We start from the raw sequence: 26,905 nt of genomic DNA, 5'->3' as shown, positions 1-26,905 counted from the left end.
CCTCAACACCTTTCCCATTGTCAATCACAGCTCTGCAATTCATTCCTCATGAAAGCTTGCTTGAAAAACTAAAAAAAAACTCATTTCACCTACAATAATTAATTTATTTTAAGTATAAAGACCTGCCAAGTTTCAGTTTAATTAACCGAAGTCTCAAAATCACAGTCCACTCAGTTCCTCAAACAATTTCCGATGAGTTTGTGCCTTAATAATGGAACAATGAAAGATTTTTCAACTTGGTTTCCCCGTTTTGTACCCCTTAGTTTGCCATTACTGTGTTATTGAATTTGTAATTGTATAACAGATTATACTTCTTTCCTTTTTAAATCCCTTTTCCTTCCAATAAATTATAATCGGTGAAGTTTCATAGAATGATGGAATAATACAACAGAGAAGGAGGCCATTCGGTCCATGGAGTCTGTGCTGGGCCTTTCAAAGAGCCATCCAGTTAGTTCCACTCCCACCAACCACCACCACCCCTCCTTTCCCCATATCCCTGCATCCAATTCTCTTCTGAAACTACTATTGGATTGTATTCACTACTCTCAGGCAGTATGTTTCAAATCCTAATTACTTGTTGTGTTAAAAAAGGTTTTTCCTCATGTCACCTCTGGTTCTTTTGCCAATCACCTTAAATCTGCACCCTCTGGTTATCAATGCTTCAGCCACTGGGAACAGCTTTTCTTTAAGCTTTAATGTGGTTTATCCTTCCCCATGAGGTGCTATTACTGGGGCCAACAGGAACTGGGCAGACTATCACCATCTCCTGACCAACTTCTTAACAAGATATCTCCAAGGTTACATCTCTCATTGTCTGGTGTTTTCAACATGTGCATCTAGTCAAACACAGGGCATCAGGGAAGATAAAAGGGAATAGTTCTGTTGAAGGGTCATGAGGACTCGAAACTTCAACTTTGCTCTTCTCCGCCGATGCTGCCAGACCTGCTGAGTTTTTCCAGGTATTTCTGTTTTTGTTTAAGATAAAAGGGAAGTTCCTGGATAAACAGCTATTGGTGTGATAGTGCTGTACAAGTTCAGCAGCTTTTGGCAGTCCAATGAGCCATCCAGCCCAAGTGATTGATTCCACATAAAATCATACACCAATAACTGCATGAGCTGAGCAGCTATGTTATAACCACAGAATACGGCAGCCCTTTTTAAACAAACTGTTACTTTTCAGTCTCATTTCATATCATGCTTTGGAATAGATAAGACATTTTCTGATGTGCTGCTGGTCAGTTCAAAGTTAAATTACATCAGTGGTATGATCAGTGCATTGTCCATTAGTTGCAGTGGTTTTGATTCATGGTTATGCTTGCTGTGATAGAATCTATTTAAAATGGCAGGAAATTACGGAGTAAGTCATCAAGTGAGATTGGTGCGCCTATGGTTTATGTTGTCCTTTATGGTCGATATTGCTCATCGCACAGTTGTAGGAAAATCTGTGCCATAGATCTAAACAAATATGTCAAGCAGCCATTTTGAATGTTAAGTAGAATTGAAAATCCAAAATTATACAGCAAATGCTGTCTCAGTTCACCAAATACCTCTCCAAGCGATTAATGTCTTTCGACTATATAATCTGTATGAATAAATAAATACATATAATCAGCTGGGGAGACTAAACACAGACTGTGATCGCTTTGTTAAACACCCCTCATCAGTCCACAAGCACCTTTAGTTTCCAGTCACTTGTCACCTTGAACTCTCCACTCTGACCTCTCAGTCTGTGGCCTCTTGTTCCAATGAAGCTCAATCAAGCTTGAAGAATAGCACCTCATTTTTTTTTTAACTAGGCAATCTTTCAGCCTTAACACTGACTAAAAACCTCAGATCTTAACTATTGCTCGCACTGTCCCTCAAACTGCAAGTGCTGGTAATGGAGGGTGGATGCACCAGAACAATTGGGAGGTGGTGTAGGTGAGCACTGATGCTTGGGGTGGGGATCCCCAATCAGCACATCAGTTTTGGGTGGTCTGCTCCTCTGACCACATTCCTGGGCTGTCGAAGCCTTGTATTTACCAGATTTTCCACATTGCCCTCCTCCTCTGCTGTAACCATTTTACACCTTGGTTGAGACAATCTTGCCCTTCTATCCAGTAATTCCTCACTTAAAGTCCTAGTTGCGTTCCTTAGAATCGCAGCTTTAAGTGCAACAACTTTGTGAATCAGAGGTTCTCAGGAACCAATGTATAAACTGGATTTAGTTTCTTTTGGACATTTCTCATCTGGAAAAACAAATCAGAAGTTGAAATACTGTATAGTATGTGTATAGTGCTGTACATTCCTAAATTAAATAACTTGTAAAATAAAATAGATTACTAAATGTGAAAGAAATACTGCATAAATTTAAATTAGATAACCAGTCTCTCTCTCTCTCTCTCTTTCTTAGGCAGTCATGAGGGTTCAAGGATGATCTGCTTCCATTCTGCTTCAATGGGTTCTGAGCTAGCTGATAAGCCCAATGCACAATCTGCAGACTCTGCCACATGTGGGGCAAATGTTGCTTGCTGGGTTGGGTAGTTGAGTTGGAAAAACTCAGGTCTGGCAGCATCGGCGGAGAAGAATAAAGTTGATGTTTCGAGTCCTCATGACCCTTCTAATTTTACTTAGTTCTGTTGAAGGGTCATGAGGACTCGAAATGTCAACTTTATTCTTCTCCGCCGATGCTGCCAGACCTGCTGAGTTTTTCCAGGTAATTCTGCTTTTGTTTTGGATTTCCAGCATCCGCAGTTTTTTGTTTTTATCATATGGATAGTTGAGTTGTTGGGAAGTTTTTGCGCTCTCTCCGACACCTTGACTTTGCCTCTGCTTGTTCTCAATGAATTCTCTTGATGTGTTTGATGCCTTCCTGAATGAATCTTCTCCATTTTGGTCAGTCTCAAGCCAAGGGTTCCCATGGGTTGGTGGGGATGTTTGACCTCTTCAGGGATGCATTGAGACATCCTAATGCATTTCAGTGGAGGTGGTTTTGAGTGATTAGCTCCTTGATGCTGGACATGTTGGCTTGGGAGGGGACACTACTGTTGGACCACCTTTCTTGCCACTGGATTTGGAGAATCTTCAAAGGCACCGCTGATGGTCTGAGGTCCTTGCAGCAGGCTGTCCAATTCTCAGATGCATAGGTGGGAGTGCAGGGACCACTGCTGCTCAGTGAACGATGACCTTAGTCTCAGCTTTGAGATCCTGGCCCTCAAATGCTCTTATCTTCAGTCAGCTGAAGGCTGAGTTAGCACATTGGAGGCGATGATGAATTTTGTTGTCAATGTCTGCCTTCATCAGGAGGAGGCTTGCAAGATATGGAGAATGGTCCACATTTTCCAGGACCTCGCCATTGATCTTAATGGAGGGGAGAGGTGTTGTGGTGTGGGAGCTGGTTGGAGTAGGACTTTTGTTTTCCAGGTATTTAGTGAAAGGCCCATTTTCTCATATATCTTTGAGTGAGCGCACTCAGTGCACACAAGCATCTTCTGCATGCGTAAACTTAATGACTGAAACTGGAGTGAGTGATTTTGGTTTTGAATTGATGGCAGCGTAGGTTGCACGGCTAGACACTGATGGAATTAATGGGACAAAGGGGCAGGGTCATCAACAATCTTGAAAAACGTATCCAAGGACTGTTTTCTTCTGCTGATAGATTGTCTTGTTCACTTTGGCACTCTGCTGTTTGGATCATCCTCAGTGAAGATTCCCAGTTGAAAAGCTCTTGACAGTCATTTCATTGACAAAATCCGAGGGGGTGGCGTTCCAGCTTGATTTTTTTTCTCTTCAGCTTTTTATTGGACAATTCCTCTCTGTGAGACTCAAGCAATTCCACCATGTCAGCCTCCTCAACTTCATCAAAGCTAACTTCCCACGCCAAGGTTATGATTCCACGTTGAACTTTGGGGACAGTACCAGAAAATCCTCTGTGATCGCTGACACATTCGGGTCATGCTTTCTGCCACAACGATGTAACTTCACCCCATGAATCAGTGATATTGTCAATACCCTTGAATATGTTGTAGGCACACCAAAATTCCTTTACTATTGATACATTGTCACCATGTGTTGCTCTAATAACTGGGGAAAAAGTACAGCATAGGTAGAAGGCCTTATGTGCTGCTATTGCTCCCTGATCCATAGGCTGTAACAGCAAAGTCATGTTGGGTGGCAAGAAAATCACCATCACATTTTCCGACAAGTCATCCAGGTTGATAGGATGACCTGGGCAATGATCCAAGAGGAACAATATCTTGAAGGCGAGATTTTCTCTGGCGCAATATTCCCTCCAGGCAAGGATTGCAAACATGAGAGAACCATTGTTGAAAGAGCACCCCTGTCATCTAGGCTTTCTTATTTGAATGCCAAATGATGCACAGATGTTCCACACCCTTGATATCTTCAAATTGGTACACCTCCAAGGGCTCAAACTCAAGATCTCCTGCTGCGTTCCTACCAAGCAGAACAGTTATGCGATCTTTAACAGCTTTAAATCTTGGCACCATCTGCTCCTCTTTGGAGATGTATGTTCTCTGTGGCATGCGCTTCCACTAAAGCCCCATTTCATCAACATTAAAGATTTTGTTTTGGTGAGTGGCCACCTTCAATAGTTCTCTTCAAATGGGCAGGGAACTCAGTCATTCCTGTACTGGCACTAGCAGATAGGAACACCTCTTGAAACACTTGAACCATCCACGAACAGCACTGAAACTTTCTGACTGTGAACTCTCACCCTGCTCAATTTGCAAGCCATCATACAGGCTTTTAGCTTTTGCTTGGATGCCCATTAAACTAAGAGGCACCTTGCACTGGTTTTGGCCTTTGACCCAGACTGTCAAGAGATTTTCCATATTCTCCATGATCTCATCTGACTTGCTGTGTTCACACTTAAAGGTATAACACTTTGCACACTTTGATATCATCAGCGTTACAATGGTATCACCAATATCAACTACTCGTTCTTTGGCCTGAAAAGTGTTTTAAAACCTCCAATTTCATTGCTAAAGTCATAGTTTCTCTTGTTTCCTTAGCAGCAGACTCACCACCATCACTTGCTTAAGAGAGTGATTCCAAGGGATTGAAGCACTTAATCACATCCCAAACCATCTCAAATGGCTTAAAAATGGCCTCTCTGCCTCCGGCCAATGCAAAAGCTGAACAAGGATCGTACTCAGAGCTCCAAAATTAAACAGAAGATTGCAGGGTCAGGATCTGCCGGCTTCCCCTCGTCTCCTGATGGGCCTTGTAATTTTTGCCAAAAGGCAGCCCTGAGTCAAGGACAGCTGTCCTGCAGCCTCCAGCAAATGCTGCTCTCACTAGCTTTAAAATGGCTGCTCTACCTTACCTGCTGCAAAGTTGAACAAGGACCACACTTGGAGCCCCAAAATTAGCCAGGAGACTGCGGAGTCAGGTGACTGCAGCAAATGCCTCGCACTGATTTTAAAATGGTCCCTCTGCCTCACCCGATGTAGAGCTCCGCAGCAGGCACACCTGGGGATCCAAAATTAAATAGGATTTGCAGAGTCGGGAACTGCCCCTGTACTGCACCAAAGTGAACAGTTCAAGCTTCAACTTCACCCTTGAAGAAAAATACATCACAAAACTGAACTGCAGAATTTTAAGGAAAGATTCCTTTTGCTTCAAGTACGATCGAACACTTCTCCTTGCACTCACTCCAAAATGGCTAAAGCGGAAGTTGCGACACTAAGTGTGCATACCAGCCTATTATATCCATGACGTTAAAGAGGAATGACACGTCATGAGACAACATAAAATGGGGATATACTGTACTTTTCTCAATATTAATTACTTTTGCCCTGTACCTTCATTTGTTTTGTCACTTAAATCACTCCTGTCCACCACTCTGTGGCACATAAAACAGAAAATGCAGGAAATACTCAGCAGGTTAGGCCACACCTGTGGCGAGACACTCAGTTAATGGGCGGAAGTTTGTGCCCACCACCATGGTGATTTTGGTGAGGGGTGGCATTTAATCAGGCAGGAGGGTGAAGGTTGTGGACCCTGCTGCCTTCCAGCCTCCACCGCAATTAAGTCTGTGGTGGGAAGGCTCGTGTATGGCCTTCCCACTCCACCAAAGCAGGCCCTCAAGTGGGAAATTAATACCCATTTAAGGGCCTCATCCCACTGCCACTAGTTCAGCGGGCAGGGGGCTTGCCATGCAGGTAGTACGACAAGTGCGTATTTGCTTGCAGACTCCTGGGGTCCACTGTTCAAAGGCATTCGATGCCTGATGGACAGACCTGGTATCGAGAAGTGGGGAGACCCGCTAGGAGCCAGCCCCTGCCCTTGCTGCCGAACCCCATGCCCCACGACTACCTTCCTGTGACCCCTTTCTCTCCATCACTCACCTGTGCCTGGGTGCCTCCTCGATCTGAGACCTCGGGTGAATGCCATAGCAGCAGCAGCCACCACCTTCCTGGTGGCGCTGCTGAGTACAGAAGAGCAGCCAGCTTCTGATTGGCCAGCAGCTCTCGGCGAGATGGACCTCCATCCCCCAGGGTCCTTGATCCTGGGGGAAGGCCTGCCTCTGGTCTTTCAAGTGCCCGAGTGGCACAAGATGCAGCAGGCCTTCCCGGAAAGAGGCAACATGGGTGTCTCGCTGGGTCTCCAGCTGGTAGCCAAGATGTCATCTCTATAGGGTTCCACCCAATGTTTCAGGTCGATGGCCTTTCATCAGTACGAGATGTTACACTTTCCCTTTTGTTCTTTTCCTGGCCCCTTTTCCTTACCTCTGCATCATCCAGTTCTGACGAAAAATCATCAACCCGAAATGTTGACTTTTTCCTCTCTCCACCAATGCTGCCTGGCCAGCTGTTTGTTTCCAACACTTTGTTTTTGCATACAGTCAGTTGTTATTTTCCTTTCACTTATTTACTTTGTGTGGTAGAAAGTCAATGGGGAGAAATAAAAAGCAACACAATGACCAGTGACTATTTTCACATCAAAATCAACTCAAAATACTGAAACAAGGCAAGCAGTAGCTGGTGTAATCCACTGAGAATGCACATGTAAAATGCATACTCAGGGACAGAGAACAAGGAATACGATAAGTGGAACTGCAAAAAGTTGCATGGAATTATATGTAAAAGCATACCAAGTGTATTTTGATGTTAACTATATATCAGTGCTTTATATAATCATAAGCCACATCGAGCAGACTTGCAGACAAGTACTGTCCAAATTAATGGTAACTCACACATTTCAAATTGTTGACAACTTTTAAGTCTCTGTACTTTCCATTTATCTACTGTAGATTTGACTGGTGCTGACTGATTTGGTCCATGACATGATTCCTCAAATTGACCTTTGGTGTCTGTAACAAGTGGGTACTTATTGTATCTCAAGTACCGAGAGCTTCACAATCACACACTGCGGCTGCAGCTAAGGGTGTTCCAAGTCACTCGTGACCAAAAAAATAATCAAATACCACAAGTTAACCCAACAAGTTATGTTAAAGGAGGTGTAGTCCATAACCTACCAAGGCAAATGGTTATGAGTTACTAATATCACTGATTAGTTTGCACCATTGAATAAGTCAAATGGATTTTATTTCATTTGTATACGCTACTTATTAGTGTGACAGTATTTTATAAACATGGCTAACTAACTATGTTCTAAATTAGAATGCTCATTTCAGCCCCACCCCGTGGCCATCTGAAGTTATCAGCATTAATTCTTTGTCCACATATTTCATTGCTCTTTAGACTTCCAGGTAGCAAAATATGAATTCCACTTCTTATCCCTGTTTACTCCCCTCGGGTGTCAAGGGAGATGATAAATCATGTTCATTTTATCATGCTTTTCGAACATACCACACCTCAAAGTGCTGTACATCCACAGGGCAAAATATCTGTGATTGGTCAGTTAACTGCGAAGTGCAAATAACAGTCAATCATACATTCAAGTGACTAAATTCCATTTCAATCAGGGCACGTTGAAATTCGACAGTCCCACAAAGCAAACCCTGCAGCTTGCAACACTACCAAACCAGCAAAATCAATTTTCAGTTCTACATAAAACTGGCTTCCTTGCCCAGTGTTAATTGGTATTCACCCTTTCAACACATATGGGACTGAATTTTCCCCGGTGGGCATGTTTCCTGCGGTGGGGGGGTGGGAGAGCACGTAACATGGGGTGGGTGCCCATCCCGCCGCCTTCCTGCCCACCTCGAGCTCACCCCCATAGTACGAGGGGCAGGCGGGTGCCAAAACTGGCAGCCCGCCCACCATATTTAAGTCAACAATTAAGGTTAGAATTTTGCCCTCGTCAGGCTGGCCCAGGAGTGGTCGCGAAGCCAACCACTGCCCACGTTGGGCCCTGACATGGGATTTCACGGTGGCTGGCCCACTAATGGCCAGCCAGCATGAAACGTGCATTATTGGGGTGGGGGCGGGAGGAGCACGAGCGCGGAAGTGCACACGGTTAAAGTTCCCTGAAGGCACAGAGCTGCCTCAGGGAGTTGAAGATTTTTAACAATAAAAATATTAAGAATAATGAAAATATGTCCCCTTATGTGACTCCGTCACGTGAACAGGGACATGTTGAATATGAGTGTTAAAAGTTTTTAAATTTTGTTTTAGTCACTGGCCCTGCCCCTGGATGAGGTTTCGCCAAAAATGCAAAGGCCACTTGGCCTTTACGCCCGCCCGCCAACCGAATGTTTGGATGAGCAGCGAAAAATTTGAGTCAATTAATTGATTAAGAGCCTTAATAGGTTGCTTAATTGTCGACGGGTACGCTGCCTGAAATATTGTGCGTCATTTTACGATCATTCAGGTCGGGCACATGCCCACCCAAGCGCAATATTCTGCCCCAAGGGTCAATTAAGCTTGTTGTCAAGCCTATTGACCCTGATAATATGCTGCCCACACCATAATATATTTGGCAAGGGCAGCAGGGTGGGAGCGGGAATCCGGAATTTTAACCTGAAATGGCGAGGAGAGGGAGGTTGCTCTTCAGTTGCTTCCCTTTGCTGATCATGGAGCAGCCCCCCACGTAGACAGAGCACCCCTTCCTTCCTACCCACTCCTTCCCCTCTCTGCCCTTGTCCCTAACCTCCCCCAAGCCTCCCAGGCCAAGACTCCGGACCTACCTGCTCCGGGGATCCTAGGCCTTGGGCTCCACTCCTCACCTGCAGTCCTGGCAGCTGTTACTGACGCCTCCCTGCCGCTGCTGGGACTGAGGGAGCTGCCAGCCAAGTTTAAGATTCAGATGTCAATGCATTTAAATAATGAGTAAAAATATACGATGTAGTTTTTTTTAAAACTACTTTAGTTTGTCGTAGAATCCTATTGGGATGTTAGTTTGGTGCAATTGTGCTCCACTTAAACAACTATGTTTAACAACGTCTAACAACATCTCAATGTACAGCTGTAAACTCCACACGTCCACAAGGGATGGTGAACACAATGGGATGGACTTTGACTTTTGGCTGACTGACAGGATGCCTGTTCCAGCAGCAAAGAGGCACCCATGATTTTGAATCTGAGCTGTGGATGCCAATGGGCGACTCAATACAGTTTACAGCTGCCCTTTGGTCCCAGAAATGAGAGCCAGTAGTTTTAAGACAAATGTAGGTAAGAGTAGGAAGGCGTTGTAGAGGCCAAGCGAGGTTGGGCCAGCAGCAGTCTGCAGTATTTTTGCAAAGCCAGGGAGGAGCAAGAAACAATTTTTAAGAAAAAATATATTTTCTTCCTTTCCAGATTGGAAGATCAGTACACATGAACTGAGCATACCCATCAAACCCTCCACCAGTGCATCCCTTAAAATTGCTATTGGGATCCTAACTACATCATTAGCACCCTAATTTGCCTGGGAAAGAGGCTCTTCACTTCTTTTAGGCAACCCCTTCAGACAGACAGTAATAGGCCCCTTTAAAGATCACACCGGTCAATGGTCAGGGATAGCAAAGTGGTACGACAACTGGTGTTCCATTTTAAGGTATACAAGACCAATTCAGACCAGTATCCATATTTCCCAACTTTTACTGTTTTTTCATTCTTAGACCCTTCCTGCCCTGTTAATGCTCATTTACCCAAAGCGGAGGTCAGCTCCATTCCCATTCAATATGCACCTTTCAATGCACTAGATCGCAATGAATAAAAATTAAACAAAGGAAAACATCGAGACCAGACAGACTTCAGATAAGTCCTGATTTATCGTCACCTTAAAATTACATAAATATATATATTAACAAGCAATTTAACAATTAAGCACCATTCCTTCATATGTTGACAACAACCCTTTTGGAGTTAATGTTACTCTTACACAGATTTCAAAGGCGAGATCTCCCTTCAAACTAAGTACTGTACTTCTGAAAGTAACTGTCCCTAATAGTTGCTATCTCTGGGTGGTACTTCATTTGTTTTTATTGAGAGTGCTTTGACAATTCAATAAGATTAAATGCAAAACGGCCATTGACTTTTTGACCTGTCTAGGAGAGAATGCATTCACTCTTGCTGGCTTTAACATGGAGAAAAATAAACAGATTGGAAGCAACATTACTCATTGATAGAGTGTAAACGTTGGTTTCTTGAAATGTAATCTGGCATGGAGAAGCTTTCAATTGATGAATTTATTTTGTTTTCTGGTGTAAATCGTATCAACTTCTAGGCGCATGATGGACAATGGGCATGTTTTCTGAAACTATTCAGCCATGGATGTTGTCCTGTACAAAATAAAACTGAACAAACATTGGATCCAAACTGTTACTACAGTGATCAGGTTATCACTGTGTCCTTACTATTAGTTTTGGCAAACAACCCGAAACACCAAGTCCTCTGTTCCCTCTACACGTGCTGTATTTTCTGTACCAGTATTTACTCTTTGATTCAAACTTTCACTATCTGGAATTGTTTGCTTTTAGTTTATGACAATATTGGAGTGAGATCAAAGAAAGCAGCTAGTTTCCAGCATGACTGCCTATCTATTAGTTCTGGAATAATGGGCTGAATTATATGGGGCACCGTAGCCCTGCACCCCCTCCCCAACTTAAAAGTCAAAGACTGATGGCTCCTGCAGCCATTTAACGGCTAATTGGCCTGTGAGGAGTTGGAGCCAGGGTTTGAAAGGCCATTGGAGGAGGGGTAGCTGGGTGGTATTACATCTTGGGGGGGCCCAGGGGCCATTTAAGGAGGGGCTCCTGCCCACCCACCACCAGCCCACGTAGCGAAATCTGCCAAGCTGGCCATTTGGCATGGACCTCTCCCCACAGCGGTTTAATTCAGGGCATCAATTGGACCACAGGTGGGTGACCCATCCAATGTCTCCTCCATCGTTCATAAAGCTGCGGTGGGGTCAGATGGCGGGCATGCTGTCTATGGCACAGCACCCTAGTTTACAGGCCCATCTGCCTATTTCCCCGCTGTGGGTGGCCTGTATAATTCAGCCTAATGCAATAATGATCAAAAGGAAAGGCAGCTGTAGAAGTATCACTACTGATCAGCATGCACCCTTTGGGTCCCTCCTCTATCATGATCCACATCAGCTTAGTTCAATTGGTAACTCTCAGATGAGACAGTCTCATTCCGCATCACGAGCACATGATATAGATTAACACTTCAGTGCAGTACTGTGAAAGATTAGAGGTTCCGCCTTTTAGATTAAATCTTAAACTAAGACCCCCATCTGTCTGTTCAGGTCATGCAAAAAAATCCCATGACGCTATCTCAAAATAAGAGCAAGAGTTTCTCTTGGTGTGTCAGCTAACATTCCACCCTTAACCTACACTACCAAAAACAGATCAACTGGCCATTCACCTCATTTACACTTTCAGGTTCCTTGCTGTCAATTTCTATCAATTGGCTGCCACATTTAACTACGTAACAACAATCAAGGCAGTTCAAAATCATTCCATAAGATATAAAGTACCTTGGCACATCCCGAGAATATAATAGTGCGGTATAAATGCAAGCTCTTTCTTTTGCATAGCTTTTCAGTCCAGTACTATCACTGATATGTTAACATGCATTGAATTTCTTCAGCACCATCACCAATAGGTACATACCCATAGGCTTCCCTCTCCCCTGTCACTGATAGCCAAGTACAACAATAGCAACAAATTCCATTTATATAGCACCTTTAACATAACAATACATCCCAAGGTGCTTCACAGGAATGTTACTAGACAAAATGTGAGACCAGACCACATAAGGATATTTTAGAACAAATGACAAAAAGCTTGGTCAAAGAGCTAGGTTTTAAGTAGCATCTTAAAGAGAAGAGAGAGGCAGGAAAATTTAGGGAGGGAATTTCACAGCTTAGGGCCCAAGCAGCTGAAGGTATCGTGGAGTGATTAAATCTGGGGATACAGAAGAGGCCAGAATTGGAGGAGGAGGACAAATATCTTAAAGGGTTTCAAGGTTTAGGAGATTACAGGGATGGGGAGGATGGAGGCCATGGACAGGCTTGTAAACAAAGATATGAATTTTTAAATTGAGACATTGCCAGATGAGAACCACAGTAGATTCACGAGCACAGAGGTGATGGGTGAACAGGACTGGGTGCGATTTAGGATACGGGCAGCAGAGCTTTGAATGAACTCACGTTCAAGCATGGTGGAAGGTGGGAAACTAGCCAGGAGAAAACATCTGAATAGCCATGTCTAGAGATGACAGAGATAGGTGACAAGGGTTTTAGCAGCTGATGAGTACCCATGGACATTCTCCGAATAGTACCACAAAAGGTACATACCCACTCAGTTCTTCTTGTATTCTCTAACTGTGACTGGTTTATCTTTGTTACAAGATTCATTTACTGTGCTCATCCATTGAGTGTTTCTGTAGAACAAACAAATTGAGGGGTACCCTTCAATTCAGTTGCTGCATACAGCGGAGATCTCATTATCAGTCTTAAAGGATGCTGGTCACAGCCAAGGTCAGTGCTGACTTTACCTCTGCCAAGTCCTTATCATATATTAGCTAATATATGATGAGTGACTGGAATAAGCTAGAAGTCCCAGCTGCAATTTTTGATTTTCCCTGCAAATCACACGTCGTCCTGATTTGAAAATGTTCCTTCATTGTCGCTGGGTTAAAAACCTGGAATTCCCTACCTAACATTACTGTGTGTGCACCAACATTACAGGGACTGCAGTGGTTCAGGAAGGCAGCTCAACACTCTTCTCAAGGGCAATTAGGGATGGACAATAAATGCTGGCCTTGCCAATGACAACCACATCCAATGAATGAATAAAAAAAAGTCCCAATTTCTTCTATTTGTTTACTAACATTTGAAGGAATGGGTTGGCACCTCCAAACTCTTAAGTACCACCAGTGCTGCCTTGGCAAGATCCTGCAAATCCATTGGCAGGAAAGGCACACCAACATCAGTGTTCTCGCTCAGGCCAACATCCCCAGCATTGAAGCATTGACCACGCTAGATCAGCTCCGCTGGACGGGCCACATCATCTGCATGCCTGACATGAAGACTCCCGAAACAAGTGCTCTACTCAGAGCTTCGACACGACAAGCAAGCTCCAGGAGGGCAGAGGAACCGCTTCAAGGACACTTTCAAAGCCTCCTTGAAAGAGTGCAACATCCCCACCGACATCTGGGAATCCCTGGCTCACGACCGCTCAAAGTGGAAGGAAAGCATCTGGGGAGGAGTTGAACACCTCGCGCCTCATTGGCAAGGGCTAGCGGAAGCCAAGCGTCGACAGCGTAATGAGCACGTGGCAACCCGGGCACCCCACCCACCACCACTATCTGCAGGTCGTGCATTGGACTCTTCAGTCACCAGAGAACTAATTTTTAGTGTGGAAGCAAATCATCCTCAAACCTGAAGGGCTGCCTAAGAAGAAGAATGAGTTGCAAAATAAATCAAACTGCAGCATCACATCACTTGCATGTAACATAACTGTGAAGAAATTGTGGCACAGAAGGAAAGTTTGCATGTTAAGGCTTTTCAGCTCATTTGATCTCATCCTTCAAGAACACCGAGGCTATCATCCCTTTACAGATCCTAGTGTTTTCTGAAATAAGTCTGGAATTCAGCCCTTTGCCAAGCTTTCCCAGCTGTTGATCACAATCACCTTGTGTGAAAAGATATGCTACCAAATGTCTGCCCCAAACCTGCCCTTCACATCCTCTGAATCAGTGTTCGCATACTCTCTTTCATTAGTGTATATCTGAAGGTATTGTGTTGGGTTTATGTTCTCATTGCAAGTGGCAAGTCATTCCTCACAGATCATCTCTCCGACATTGGGGAGGAACCACATTGGTCTTTCTCCCCTCCCACCGCCTACCCCACCATCCCAAATTGAATACCTTGTCACTTTAAATATTTTTAAATTTCTGTTTTCTTACTGATTTCTTGATGCTGCCAAATATTAAAGCTGCATTGAAAATACAATCTATATTTCAACTAATAGTAAATATCCTCATTGTTTTCACAGCTCTTTTGTTATCACAAAGCAGAATATCAAAGCTTGCACTGGTGTGGTCCAGTTACACGGCATAAATCATCAGGGTCTTATGGCAATATTGAATGGCCTCTGAGATTCATATCTTCCAAGCGACAGCAGGCATCTTATTAAACAGCAGGCTTTTAAAGTGATGGGATGCATGGAAACATTTCTTCAAAGCGGATGATATCTGTGTCTTTTATTCGAGGTGCAGCAGTCATTCAATATTGAAAACAGTCATCTCAGAGAAAATCGGCAACAAACATTATTGCCACGGTAAATTACCGTATCTGTATGCAGTGGACATATGATCAGTGACATAATAAATGTGCTCGCAGTGAGATTTTGAATAAAAACAGAGCTGAAGGGCGTGTTGTAAACCAACATGATATTTATCAGTTTCCCCATAAGCCGTTAAAGTAGAGTTTGAATGAAGATTTGAGGGTGGCATGTTGCTGCACATCTCAGGAACTGAGCCAAACTAAAATTGCCTTACTGCAGTGACAACACCCTCTGACAAAATTTTTCAGCTGTGCAATGTGATGTGTTCCTTGCTCTTTCACCTCTTTCTTCTTCCGTCTGAATGTTATCATTTAACCTTTAGCTTGCTGAAACTTCACCTCCATACACAGGAGAAACCTATGCAAATTACAGTACATTTTTGGATCTTTTACCATTCCTGCATTTCACACTGCATCTCAGTCTCATTCCAGTTGCTGAATCCTAAAACCACCTCGCTTCACCACCACCCCACCCCGCCCTCCCCACAAAACAAATAGGCGTGTGGTTTTGCCCTTGGGATAAGGCGGCTGGATTTAGCAATATAAAATGTAGGGAGTTGCCACTGCACAGGTGCCAATCTGCTCCAGTTTAAAATAAAGAGGCATCAGTAAAAAGCACCTAAACCTATACCTACCAAACTTTTGAGTCTAACCAGTTTAACGTACAAGTAGATGAAAAGAACTCACTCGTGGAAATGACACTTGCACTTCTCAGTCTTCCTACCCAGGAGTTCACATGTTACTCAGAGCAGAATTGTCCCAGATTTGCACTAAGTGCGGGAACGGGTGGGTAAAACGATGTTTTACCTGCTGGCCACCATGGCAACTTCTCACGCCATGTTGTCCCAAACCCAACGCATTAATTATGCATTCCTGGGAAACACGCCATTTGGATGGCGGGTGGACTCCGAGAGACGGAGAGAGTTAGGGAAAGGAAGGATTAAAAAAAAACATTTATTTATATTATGTCTTTCACCAACTTAGGATGTCCAAAAGCACTTCATAGCCAATTAAGAATTTCTGAAGTGTAGTCACTGCTATCATGTAGGAAACACAGTGGCAAATTTTCACATAGTCAGCTCCCACAAATGTGATAGTGAGAACAAGGCTGAATATAGAAGGTGCAGCAGGCAAGTGAAAAAGCAAATAAAAGAAGCAGAAAGAAAGAAAGAGACTGGCAGCAAACATAAAAGGGAATCCCAAAGTCGTCTATAGCCATATAGATAATAAAAGGGTAGTGAAAGGAGTAAGACCAATTAGGGATCAAAAAGGAGATTTATGCATGGAGGCAGGGAATAACTGAAACATTAAATTAATACTTTGCATCTGTCTTTACCAAAGAAGGTGCTACCCAGGACATGGTGAAAGGAGGTAATTAATACACTTAGGAGGATTTAAACTTGTTAAGAAACAGGTATTAGGAGAGGCTGTCTGTACTTCAAGTTGATAACGCACCAGGGCCAAATGAGATGCATCCAAGAATACTGAGGGAAGAAAGAGTGTAATTGTGGAGGCAGGGTCCATAATTTTCCGGTCTTCCTTAGACTGGTCCCAGGAGGTCCCAGAGAACTGGAGAATTGTAAATGTTACACTCTTGTTCAAAAAAGGTGTAAAGATAAGCCCAGCAACTACTTCAGGTCAGTTTAACTTCAGTGATGGGGAAACTTCTAGAAGCAATAATTTGGGACAAAATTCATTGTCACATGGACAAATGCAGGTTAAGTAAGGAAAGCCAGCACATATTTGTTTAGGGAAAATCATGTTTAACTAACTTGCTGGAGCTTCTTGAAGAGGTAACAGAAATGATCGATGTGGTGCACATGGACTTCCAAAAGGCATTTGATACAGTGCCATACAACAGACTTGTGAGCAAAGTTTAAAAGGGAAAGTAGAAGGGGCATAGCGTACAAGAGCAAGGAACTTAGGTTGAAATTGTATAAGACGCTAGTTCGGCCTTGGCCGGAGTATTGCACCCAGCTCTGGGTGCCACATTTTAGGAAAGATGTGAAGGCACTGGAGAAAGTAAAGAATGGATTCATGAGAATGGTTCCAGGAATGAGGAACTTCAGTTATGAAGACAGGTTGGAGAAGTTGGGACTGTTTTCCTTGGAGAAGAGAAGGCTGAGAGGAGATTTGATAGAGGTATTCAAAATCATGAGGGGTCAGGGCAGAGTAGATAGGGAGAAACTGTTCCCACTAGTGGAAGGTTTGAGATCAAGAGGGCACAGATTTGAAGTAATTGGCAAAAGAACCAAAAGGGACATAAGGAAAAACCTTTTCAGGCAGTGAGTGGTTAAGATCTGGAATGCACTACCTGAGGAGTGTTGTGGAGGCAGGTTCAATCGAAACAGTCAAAAGGGAATTAGATTGCTATCTGAAAATGAAGAGCATACAAAGAAGGTAGAAGACGAATTGTTCATTCGGAGAGCTGGTGCAGACACAATGGGCTGTATGGCCTCCTTCTGCACTGTAACAATTCCGTGGGCAGAATTTTACGAGTTGGCGAGTGGGGGCGGGGCCTGCTCGCCAACACGTAAAATAATGCGCGGTGACGTCGGGGGGGGCGGGGACTCCCGACGTCACCGCGCCCCATTTAAATTTTCAGGAAGGCGGGAGCTCAGCAAAATCAGCTGCAGGCCTGCCGACCTGTCAATGGCCAATTGAGGCCATTGACAGGGTCAATTAAGTAATTAAAGGAGGCCAGGAGCCCCAGCGGGGAATAGAAAAAACATAAAACCTCATCCACGGGCGGGATGAGGTTTCATGTAGGCTTTAAAAAATTTTAATAAAGGTTTTGTAAAAATTATGGACATGTTCCAACTCATGTGACATTGTTTCATGAGGGGACATGTAAGGGAAATTTTATTTTTCTATTTTTCTTTTTTACATTTACAGCCGATCTCCCTGAGGCTGCATTTAGCCTCGGAGATGAGTACGCTCTTTCGTGTGCATGCGCAAAATAGCGCACTATCGATTTTGGGAATCACCCCCCACCCGCACAGGGAGCGCACAGTGCTTCCCGCCGGATGTCACGCTGGATGGGCCTTAATTGGCCCGCCCATGTAAAATGGCGGCGCGCCTCCGATTGGAAGTGTGCCTGTACGCGCCCGCTCTTCAACTTCCCCCCTGACGGAGGGAAAATTCAGCCCTGTGATTCAGTGAACAGATAATTTGTTTTAATGATGTTGGTTAAGGGGTAAATATTGCCTCAGACATAAGGAAAAACTTCTCTGTTCTTCTTTGAAATAGTGCCATGAGACCCTTAAGAGGACAGACTTAGTTTAAAATCTCATTGAAAGATGGCACCTCTGACAGTGCAGCACTCCCTCAGTACTGGATTTGAGTCCCAGCCTCGATTTTTGCACCCAAATCTCTAGAGTGAAGCTTCGACTCACAGCCTTCTGAGTCAGGAATAAGAAATGGATAAAACCAAACCACTGTACCTTTGAATAGTGAGGCAGCCAAGGAGGGTCACAACAACATGCAGCAAATCTAACTTGCTTCTCCTATCTTGTGCTGCTGCATGCTACCCCATCACATACACTTTTTTTTAGAGCAACAACTGCATCCAACATAAGCTGATACAAAACTTCTGACTTTTTAAAAAAAACATCAACTTAAAACTGAGCAATGTTTCCAGAAGTGGAGGAACTTCAGTTATGAAGATAGTCCCAACTTCTCCAATCTGTCTTCCTTGGGTAAGAGAAGGCTGAGAGGAGATTTGATAGAGGTATTCAAAATCATGAGTGGTCTGGACAGAGTAGATAGGGTTAGATGTGTTGAAGGTAGATAGGTAGATGTGTTAAACAGTCAACTATCATTCGAACCACTAATCAGTTAAAATTGTGGCAGTACGAGGGCAGTTTAAGACAGTACCACAGAATACGATTAACTAATAGTACAAAATACCAGGAATCAAAACCTCTTACTCACAGACGCTTCCAAGAAACCTACTAGTTCAGTCTGGAAAATAAGAGGCCATTAATCTTAGGCATGTGAATCTGAGAAATTAAACCTTTGCTGGCTAATTAAAAAGCAATTATACCACCTCCAGTGTCTTCTGATCAAAATTACTGGGATTATTGTACAGTACATTAGGAAGGCATAATTACAATTCATCACACTTAAAAACTAGTATTGCTTGCACTGCTGTGACATCTCCACAATATTCAAACATGACAATCTGCATATTTGCCAAACCAATCTCAAAGCAGTGATGTATCTTGAGTAAATTACTACTAACCTCTGGATTTTATTTCATAGGAGATGGTTGTCTGCTCTTCACAGCCAGGAGGTAGAAATAAATCCTCTCCCATGAGAAGTGGTGTAAAAGCCTCTGGAGCCACTTAGGAGATGCCGGCAGCTCCTGCATCGACAGAACAGCAAAATGAAAAGAGGCCAGTTAGAAGCAGCGCAGTCATTCTGATGGACCGTAGATACTGTTTCAGCTCCAGAGCGGGACAGCGAGACAGAATTTTATCTCCTCTGGCTCACGAAGAGATAGCTGACGGCAAGAAACGCGACAGGAATTCATCACAGGCCAGATGGATTTCAGCCCTTGTGAGTACGTGGCGAGCTGCTGCTCTGCAATATGCTGCATTTCCCCAGCATAAGCGGCAGAAAAATCACTCAGAAAACTCCACTCAGAGCAACAGATGGAGGAAGGTAACTTAAAAAAGAAACTGACAGGGTACGAGAACAAATAATGATGAAACTTAAATCTTTTCATCCCTTCTTTACTCCCAAGCCAACAATGACAGATACAATGCAAGGAAAGAGCATGCATTTTGAAAGAATGCAACAATGAACAAGGGGAAGCAGAATTAATGGACAGGTTGGTAAATCTATCTCTTTGAGATAAAGGGATGAGAGTTGACATGGCAGCTATGTTACTAACTGGCTTTGCCAAGTTCCACACAGCAGAGAGCAAGTCTGCATAGATCATGATCTTTCTCAAGAGGGTTTTCATTTAGAAGACTTTGATTAACCATTTCAATGCTTGAGCCTTCCTGCATCTGTCTCGTCTTCCTTAGAATGTTCAATAACACAGTGCACACTGGCCTCAGCCGGCTAGACAAATACAGCTGTATTACTTCAACCAAATTGTTGAAAAGTCTTCAATGTTCACAATTATTTGTATTAATTTCCAGAGGTTTGTTGTTGCTAACAATAACTGAGTCACCAAAAAATCTGTTATTGACTGATAGAACACTCAAAGCAAACAGAAAATTTTTTTTTATTAATTGTTTTTTTTTGGAGAAAATGACTAAAAACAAAAGCTCCAATTTGATCGATATGAAAACAAAATGATGGCTTCATGAATTATGTCTCCATGGACATAATTTTCAGAATTGTGTCTCTTTGCATATGTGGATACTTCATAAACCTTTTATTAAACAGCTAAATAAAATGGTTGCTGGGCTTCTTTAACAGGCACCTTTCAGAGTCATTGATAGGTTTGTACGCCATCTCTTGATGATTCCACACATTAATGGCTCAAGTGTATCAAAACATCAATCTTTTAATCTTCCTGGCCTTTCACTTTTTTTTTTATATATCAGTAGGTGTACCACCATTACCAATTGTACCAGCACGAGAAGTGAACCACATCCAGGGATGAATGTTGACATCCAATTCCAAATTTTAGACCAAAGGGATTCGGAATTCAGATGGTACTTGCTAACTCTGTGCTGTTGAAGTTAATAATAGTGTTTCCTAAAAAGATCAATATCCCTTCCAAGTGCAGGTCAAGTGTCCTGGGAGAGGGGGTATTCATAATCAAATTTGGCAACATTTTTACACAAATCAGCCTTCATGTTATCCATAACATTAAAAACAGACTGCAATCATGTTAGTACATATTGGTTAATTCATGAACAGCAAATCGAACAGGTTTAAGTGGAGTAAAACAATAGGTACTATACTTGACCGGACAGATAATATCCCCATAATAGTACTGTTTCTCATTGGTGCTTGTACAATATTCCCCTGCACCTCATTACACAGATTGGGTATGTACAAAACTGCAGCAGCCCCATACCAGTGAGGTTTAATATGACAGGGACTATCTCGTGATGAATGTCATGATACATCACCATATGGGTGGGGACCATGATCAAGCCATTCACTGGTCTTCTAGTTAAGGTGAGCAATGATTGATCCTTGGGATTTGTTTCCCTGGGAAGTGGTTGTTTGGGTCAGGTTCAGAGGTTTAATCCGACTGGGCTAACAAACACGCTGCACCCATCCGCAAAAATCTTCTCATACAAATAGATCTCTGGTCCGCAACCCAAATATTCCTCCAACAAAACACATGTCCATCTTCCCTCAAAGAGTTAACCATTCCTATTGTGGTGTTGTTTTGGAAGTGCGGTTACTTCTCTCCTTCTGCAACTAAGCTTCATTTGTTCCACACTTGATACACAGTGCTCCCTCGGATATTGTTATGGTCAATGCATGCAATGACCCATTGAAGCATGAGTCATAAGTCCACGTGGTGTCATTAATCTCTCTACCAGAGACCTGCTTGGTATCCAATCCCCATCCCCCATCTTCATGGCCAACAGCAATTTCCTCCAAGTTTCCTTTTTTCTCACCCTTATGAGAAATATCACTTGATCCAATAACGAAGGCTCCATCACATTCTCCATCCCAGTTCCAACCTATCCCTTTCTTTAATAGAAGTAAAGTAGAAGCTGCTGTATCAGCTAGAAAATTCCCTACAGTACCCAGCCAGACTCAAAAATGAGCGTAAAGAGGGTAAAGAGTTAGGACCTGGCAATTCTTCTACTTATTTTCCATTAATGGTAGTAAGTCATCCATATATTGGATGAGCTGATTGGCTGGCTAATCTCCTTTAGGCACTTGGCCATAGGTTAATTACAAATGGAGGGGCTGTTATGGAAGACCTGGGGCAATGACATCCAAGTATACTGCTGTTCCTTAAAGGTAAATGCAAACATATATTGCCCCCCCAACCCCCCTCCAAACCGGTATGGACCAGAACCCATTAGAAATGTCCAGCAGCGTGAAAAGCCGTGCGCCACTAGATATAGCCGCAATCAAGTCTGCCACTGCTACAACAGTGGTTGCACAGGTGGGAATATTTCTATTCGATATGCAATAGTTAATGGTCATTCTCCATGACCCATCCAGCTTCCTCACTGGCCAGATAGGAGAATCATGAGTCATGGCTCGCAAGACCACCCCCCTCCCAACCGGCACCACCCAACCTGACCTTGACCCATTTTACCAGGGATGTCACCGCCCTCTCAATATCTAACTCCGCTTCCTGTGGGTCCATCCTACCCTCCCTGACTGACCACCCGACCCCCCCCCAACCACCAACTGACCACCTGAGGCCCCCCATGACTGACCACCCAACCATCCCCAACTAACCACCCAATCCCCTCCTAACTGACCACCCCATCAACCCAACCCATTCTACTCCTCTGACCCATTATCTGACCTCCCCATCCCATCCTAACACCAACACACTACCCGACTCTCCCGACCCATCCTAGCCCCCCCCAACTGATCACTCCCATCCTGTGCCCCTCCCTGACCCACCACCTCACCACACCCCTTGACCAACCACCCTATTCCCCATCCCATCCTACACCACTCCCTCCCCCAACCATCTTACCCACTTGCTTACCTTCCCCTTGGTTTCTCAAACTGGCTGGGACATTTAAAGTTACCTGCTTTATGGCAGCTAGTTGTAAAAAGGGGGCATGGCTTCCTTTTGTCCAACCCTGCTACACTCAACTGAAGGCCTCGGAAATCCACTGCACTGCACATTTCTCACCAGACCCGAGTCAGGAGGTCAGGCAAGAAATATGCAGCTCCCAACCAAAGTAAGTAAAAAGGAGTGGAGTGGCAATCCAACTGTGATTGCTACTCCATGGAAGTCCTGGTCCATGATATTTTTATTGACATTCCATCAACTCTTTGAAAAGGGTAATTTGGTACACTGATGTTTCTCACTATTACTCCACGATTTCTCGCTCTCCTCCTGTAACTGCCCCAGTTCCTTATCACTGGCCTTGTTTTGTAGTTCCACCTTTACAGACTCCAGTACAGAATCCAGTTGAGAATCATACTTTGAGTTGCGCCTCCTGTTTACTAACCTTTGACCCTTGCTGGAAACTGCAGGCACGCACAAGGTGAGCCTTGGCGTGACTGTCCATCTCATGCTCTTTCCTCTTACGTCCTCTGACTCTCAGGGCCAGATTTTTCCACTGGAGGCAGGAATTGGGAGATGGGTTCGATTCTGGGTAGCAAACACGACCCGACGCCAGTGTGCCATGAAGCATGGGGTCAGGTTGAGTAAAGGCATAAAGAAGTCTTGCTGCAATTGTATGGAGCTTTGGTGAGACTGCACCTGGAGTAATCTCTACCGTTTTGGTCTCCTTACCTAAGGGGGGATACACTTGCCATGGAACGAGCAAAAAAGGTTCACCAGGCTGATCTCAGGGATGGCGGGCTTGTCCAGCGAGGAGAGACTGAGGTCACTGGACCTAAATTCTCTAGCATTTAGAAGAATGAGAGGCAATCTCATTGAAGCACACAAAATTCTTATAGGACTTAACAGGGTATATGCAGGAAGGATGGTTCCTGTGGCTTGGGTGTGGAGGGGTCTAGAACCAGGGGACACAGTCACAGCCCAAAATGGCCTCCCCCTTATTCTGAGATCAGGATTATTTTTCACTCAGTGGGTGGTGAATCTTTGGAATTCTTTACCCCAGAGAGCTGTGGAGGTTCAGTCAGTCATCGGGCATTTTCAAGACAGAGATCGATAGATTTCTACATATTAAAGATATCAAGAGATATGGGATGGTGCAGGAAAATGGCATTGAGGTAGAAGATCAGCCATGATCCAATTGAATGATGGAGCAGGCACGAGGGGCCGAATAGCCGACTGCTGCTCCTATTTCCTATGTTCCTAGTTCTGGCCAACTGCTGTGGCTGCTGCCTGCCCAAAGACACAAATGGCGGGATTTTCCACACCCGCCCGCCACCAGGATCTTCCGGTCCTGCCATAAATCAATGGACTTCTGGCTGGGGCGCCGCCTCGCCCACGGCGGGTACCGCCCGCAAAGGGGCCAGAAAATCCTGGCTTAAGACTAAAAAAAAATCACCTGAAAACTGAACTTAGAACAGTCGAGGAATGGAACATAGTGAAGAGCAAATATAGAATATGGGAAAACCAACCCAGAACATCCATCTAAGTATTGAAGCAATAACTACCAGACAGATACAATCCAGCACAGTGTACACTCAAAATCATTGCAAAACATTAGAATAGGAAAGCAAAGCTGTAGAAGGGTGCTGTGATTGGTAAAGGATGAAAAATGACCTTTAATGGCCATTCTTATGTTCCAACCGAGGTCAGGGACTCATTGTATACAATGTAATGCTCCAAACTAGCATCAAACTATTCTGAACATCAATCTAGAAAGGATTGACTTTCAACTGTGACTCACCCAGAACTAAACATCATGCTTGCTAAAGGACAAAAGCAGTTGGGGTCCGTGTGCTATAGTGTAGAGGAGGGGTTGGCCAGGACAACTGGAAGAGACCATAAATCCCAGATCAGGGAGAAGGGGGAATTAATCCCTCTCAGAATTCCATGTACTTTCTTGCTGCCCCATAAAGCCATGGTCAACTTTCCATTCCAATCCCACAGTGATAATGCCATCCAAGCATTCCTCACACTCTCAATACAGATGTGTAAAATATCAGTGTATTGCACAAATACAATGTAAAACAACTGAACCCAATATATACAGAGAGAATGCATGTTCATATAGCACCTTTCCCTGGGAAACATCCTAATTGCCAATATGGAATGAATTACATTGTGTAGTTACCATAAGCACAGTACTTGCAAATATAGGCACATGTATTTGCGAGTTAATTTCTAAAAGAAAGATGCTACTGTATCTGCTGCAGTATAACTTTGCTCCCAAGGAATAGTGGCAATTCTTGACCAGTACATTCAGCTCCAATTGTTCCCGAAACTCAGTTAACCTGGAAACATTCTTGATGCACAATAGTAACTCTTTAATATCTACAAATGGCAGACACAGTGCTATTGGGTTTGCAAAGTTCAGAAAAGAAAAGAACTTTGCTAGTGAAGAGATTAGCTGAGATGTAATAACAAAGAACGAAGAACAAAGAAAAGTACAGCACAGGAACAGGCCCTTCGGCCCTCCAAGCCTGCGCCGATCATATTGCCCGTTAACTAAAACATTTTGCACTTCCGGGGTCCGTATCCCTCTATTCCCATCCTATTCATGTATTTGTCAAGCTGCCTCTTAAACACCACTAACAATGCTGTTAGATTTCTTCTAGTCACTTTAGATGAAAATAAATCCAAATGGAAAAAGGCAAGCAAAGTATTATTGATTTGAGGACATATAGCACTAAATAATTAATAATTATATAGTACTGCACATCTGACATGTTTTAAATGTGAAAGCTGTTTTTCTTACCACAACCAAACTAGTGAACAGTTGTTTGTTTTCTGGCGGGTTTCCTTTAGAACCTGGATACTCCCAATCCAGATCTAAACCATCAAACTCATACTTTGTCAGAAAGTTAATCACAGAGTTGATGAATGTTGCTCTACTTGTCGGAGTCGACACCATGCTGTTATAACCTTTTGGTTAATGACACAGGACAAGTGTCATTTTATAATTTAAGAATGATACATGCAAACCAAAATGTGCAGGCAATGCACTAGTTAATCCGACAGCGGTTCTGCAAATAGTTTTCACTGAAATGCAGTAATTTCAAATGAAGAAACAATTTGTGTCTAATATCTCCTTGCAACAGCTGCCTGAGGAAATATGAAATCGATTGCCAAATGATAGTCCAATGATTAAAGCAGCTGAAATTAAATAAAATATGAAATCACAAGCCTGATAAGCCACATAAAACAGATCTCAGCCAGCACCATGTGGCACCGGGCTTGGTTAGCTTCATGGGCAGGATTTCCTGGTCAGCGAGCAGGGGGGGGGCGGCACCCACTCGCCGACATGTAAAATGACATCGGGCGGAACTCCGTCACCCCGCGTCATTTCAATTTTCAGGTCGGCGGGGGCTCAGCCGAATCAGCTGTGCACCCGTCAACCTGTCAATGGCCAATTGAGGCCATTTAAAAATTAATTGCAGTAGTTAAAAGGACCTACCCATCCAACTTTAAGGTTGGCGGGCAGGCCAGGAGCCCTGGCGGGCTTCAGAGAAAGCATGAAACCTCATCCATGGGTGGGATGAGGTTTCATGTAGGTTTAATAAAAGTTTAACTAAAAGTGATGGGCATGTCCCAACTCATGTGACTGTCACACAAGGGGACGTGTTAGGGAAATTTTATTTTTCTATTTTTAAATTTTTGAATTTGGCGCCGATCTACCCTGAGGCAGCACTTAGCCTCAGGGAGATGAGTGTGCTCTTTCATGTGCATGCGCGAAAGAGCGCACTCTCAGCTTAGGGAAACCGCCCCCCACCCCCAAACAGGGAGCGCATAGCGCTTCCTGGCGGATGTCACGCTGGGTAGGCCTTAATTGGCCTGCCCATGTAAAATGGCAGCGCACCCCCAATCGGGGGCGCCGATCGGAGACGTGCTCGCATGTGCCCACTCCTGAACTTCCCCCGACAGGGGGGAAAGTTCTGCCCCATGTTTCATTACTGCGCACTATACAATAACTTGTATTAAACATAAATGGTCATTTCACAATTAAAAAAAAAGAGAATTAAACCATTTTTAGGAGAATACTTAAGAATGACATTCCACAATATATGAAAATTCCCTCACCCTATGAACCCTTACAATACCAACCAGTTGTTTGGAAAATAAAATATTAACTGGAGAAGCACCAAACTGTATTAAGGTATCAAAGCCTCTCTTTACAAGTATCTTTGCTCACTCTTTCTCAACAACAAATAATGCTTTTCTTTTATTTTCAACATCTCTTCAGTATTTTTCATACACATTAGATGTGAGCATTTGATGTCAAATGCATTGACTGAGCTCGGTCTATGCATTGGTGTTTGGTGGCAAAAAAAATAATTGATGGACCAGATCTTTCAGTCAGCAGTGATGCCACGCTGGTCACCGTAGTGTTGGGGATGGGGGGGTGGTGGTAAGCAGTGTGGGGGGTATGGGCAGGGTGGTTTGAGCAGTGTCGGGAGGAGGAGTGAGGGACGTGAGCATTGT

At 43.8% G+C, this 26,905-nt stretch overlaps 1 protein-coding gene across 6 annotated transcripts in view; it reads right to left on the bottom strand.

The window, feature by feature from the left end:
• The window catches only part of lypd6 (LY6/PLAUR domain containing 6), a 269,673-nt gene that overhangs the window by 92,680 nt on the left and 150,088 nt on the right, over nt 1-26,905 (bottom strand). For 5 of the 6 annotated variants that reach the window (XM_078552531.1, XM_078552532.1, XM_078552535.1 and 2 more), the window contains exon 2: nt 18,929-19,051. In XM_078552531.1, the coding sequence (XP_078408657.1) occupies nt 18,929-19,001 (73 nt within the window). In that variant the 5' untranslated portion in view covers nt 19,002-19,051. The remainder of the gene's footprint in view (nt 1-18,928; nt 19,052-26,905) is intronic. The other variant, XM_078552530.1, reaches the window with a different exon arrangement.

This window comes from Cetorhinus maximus, chromosome 11, assembly GCF_964194155.1.
Source record: "Cetorhinus maximus chromosome 11, sCetMax3.hap1.1, whole genome shotgun sequence".
Taxonomy (NCBI): Eukaryota; Metazoa; Chordata; class Chondrichthyes; order Lamniformes; family Cetorhinidae; genus Cetorhinus; species Cetorhinus maximus.
Note: the sequence above shows the minus strand (reverse complement) of the source record. Positions and strands in the feature narration are given on the sequence as shown.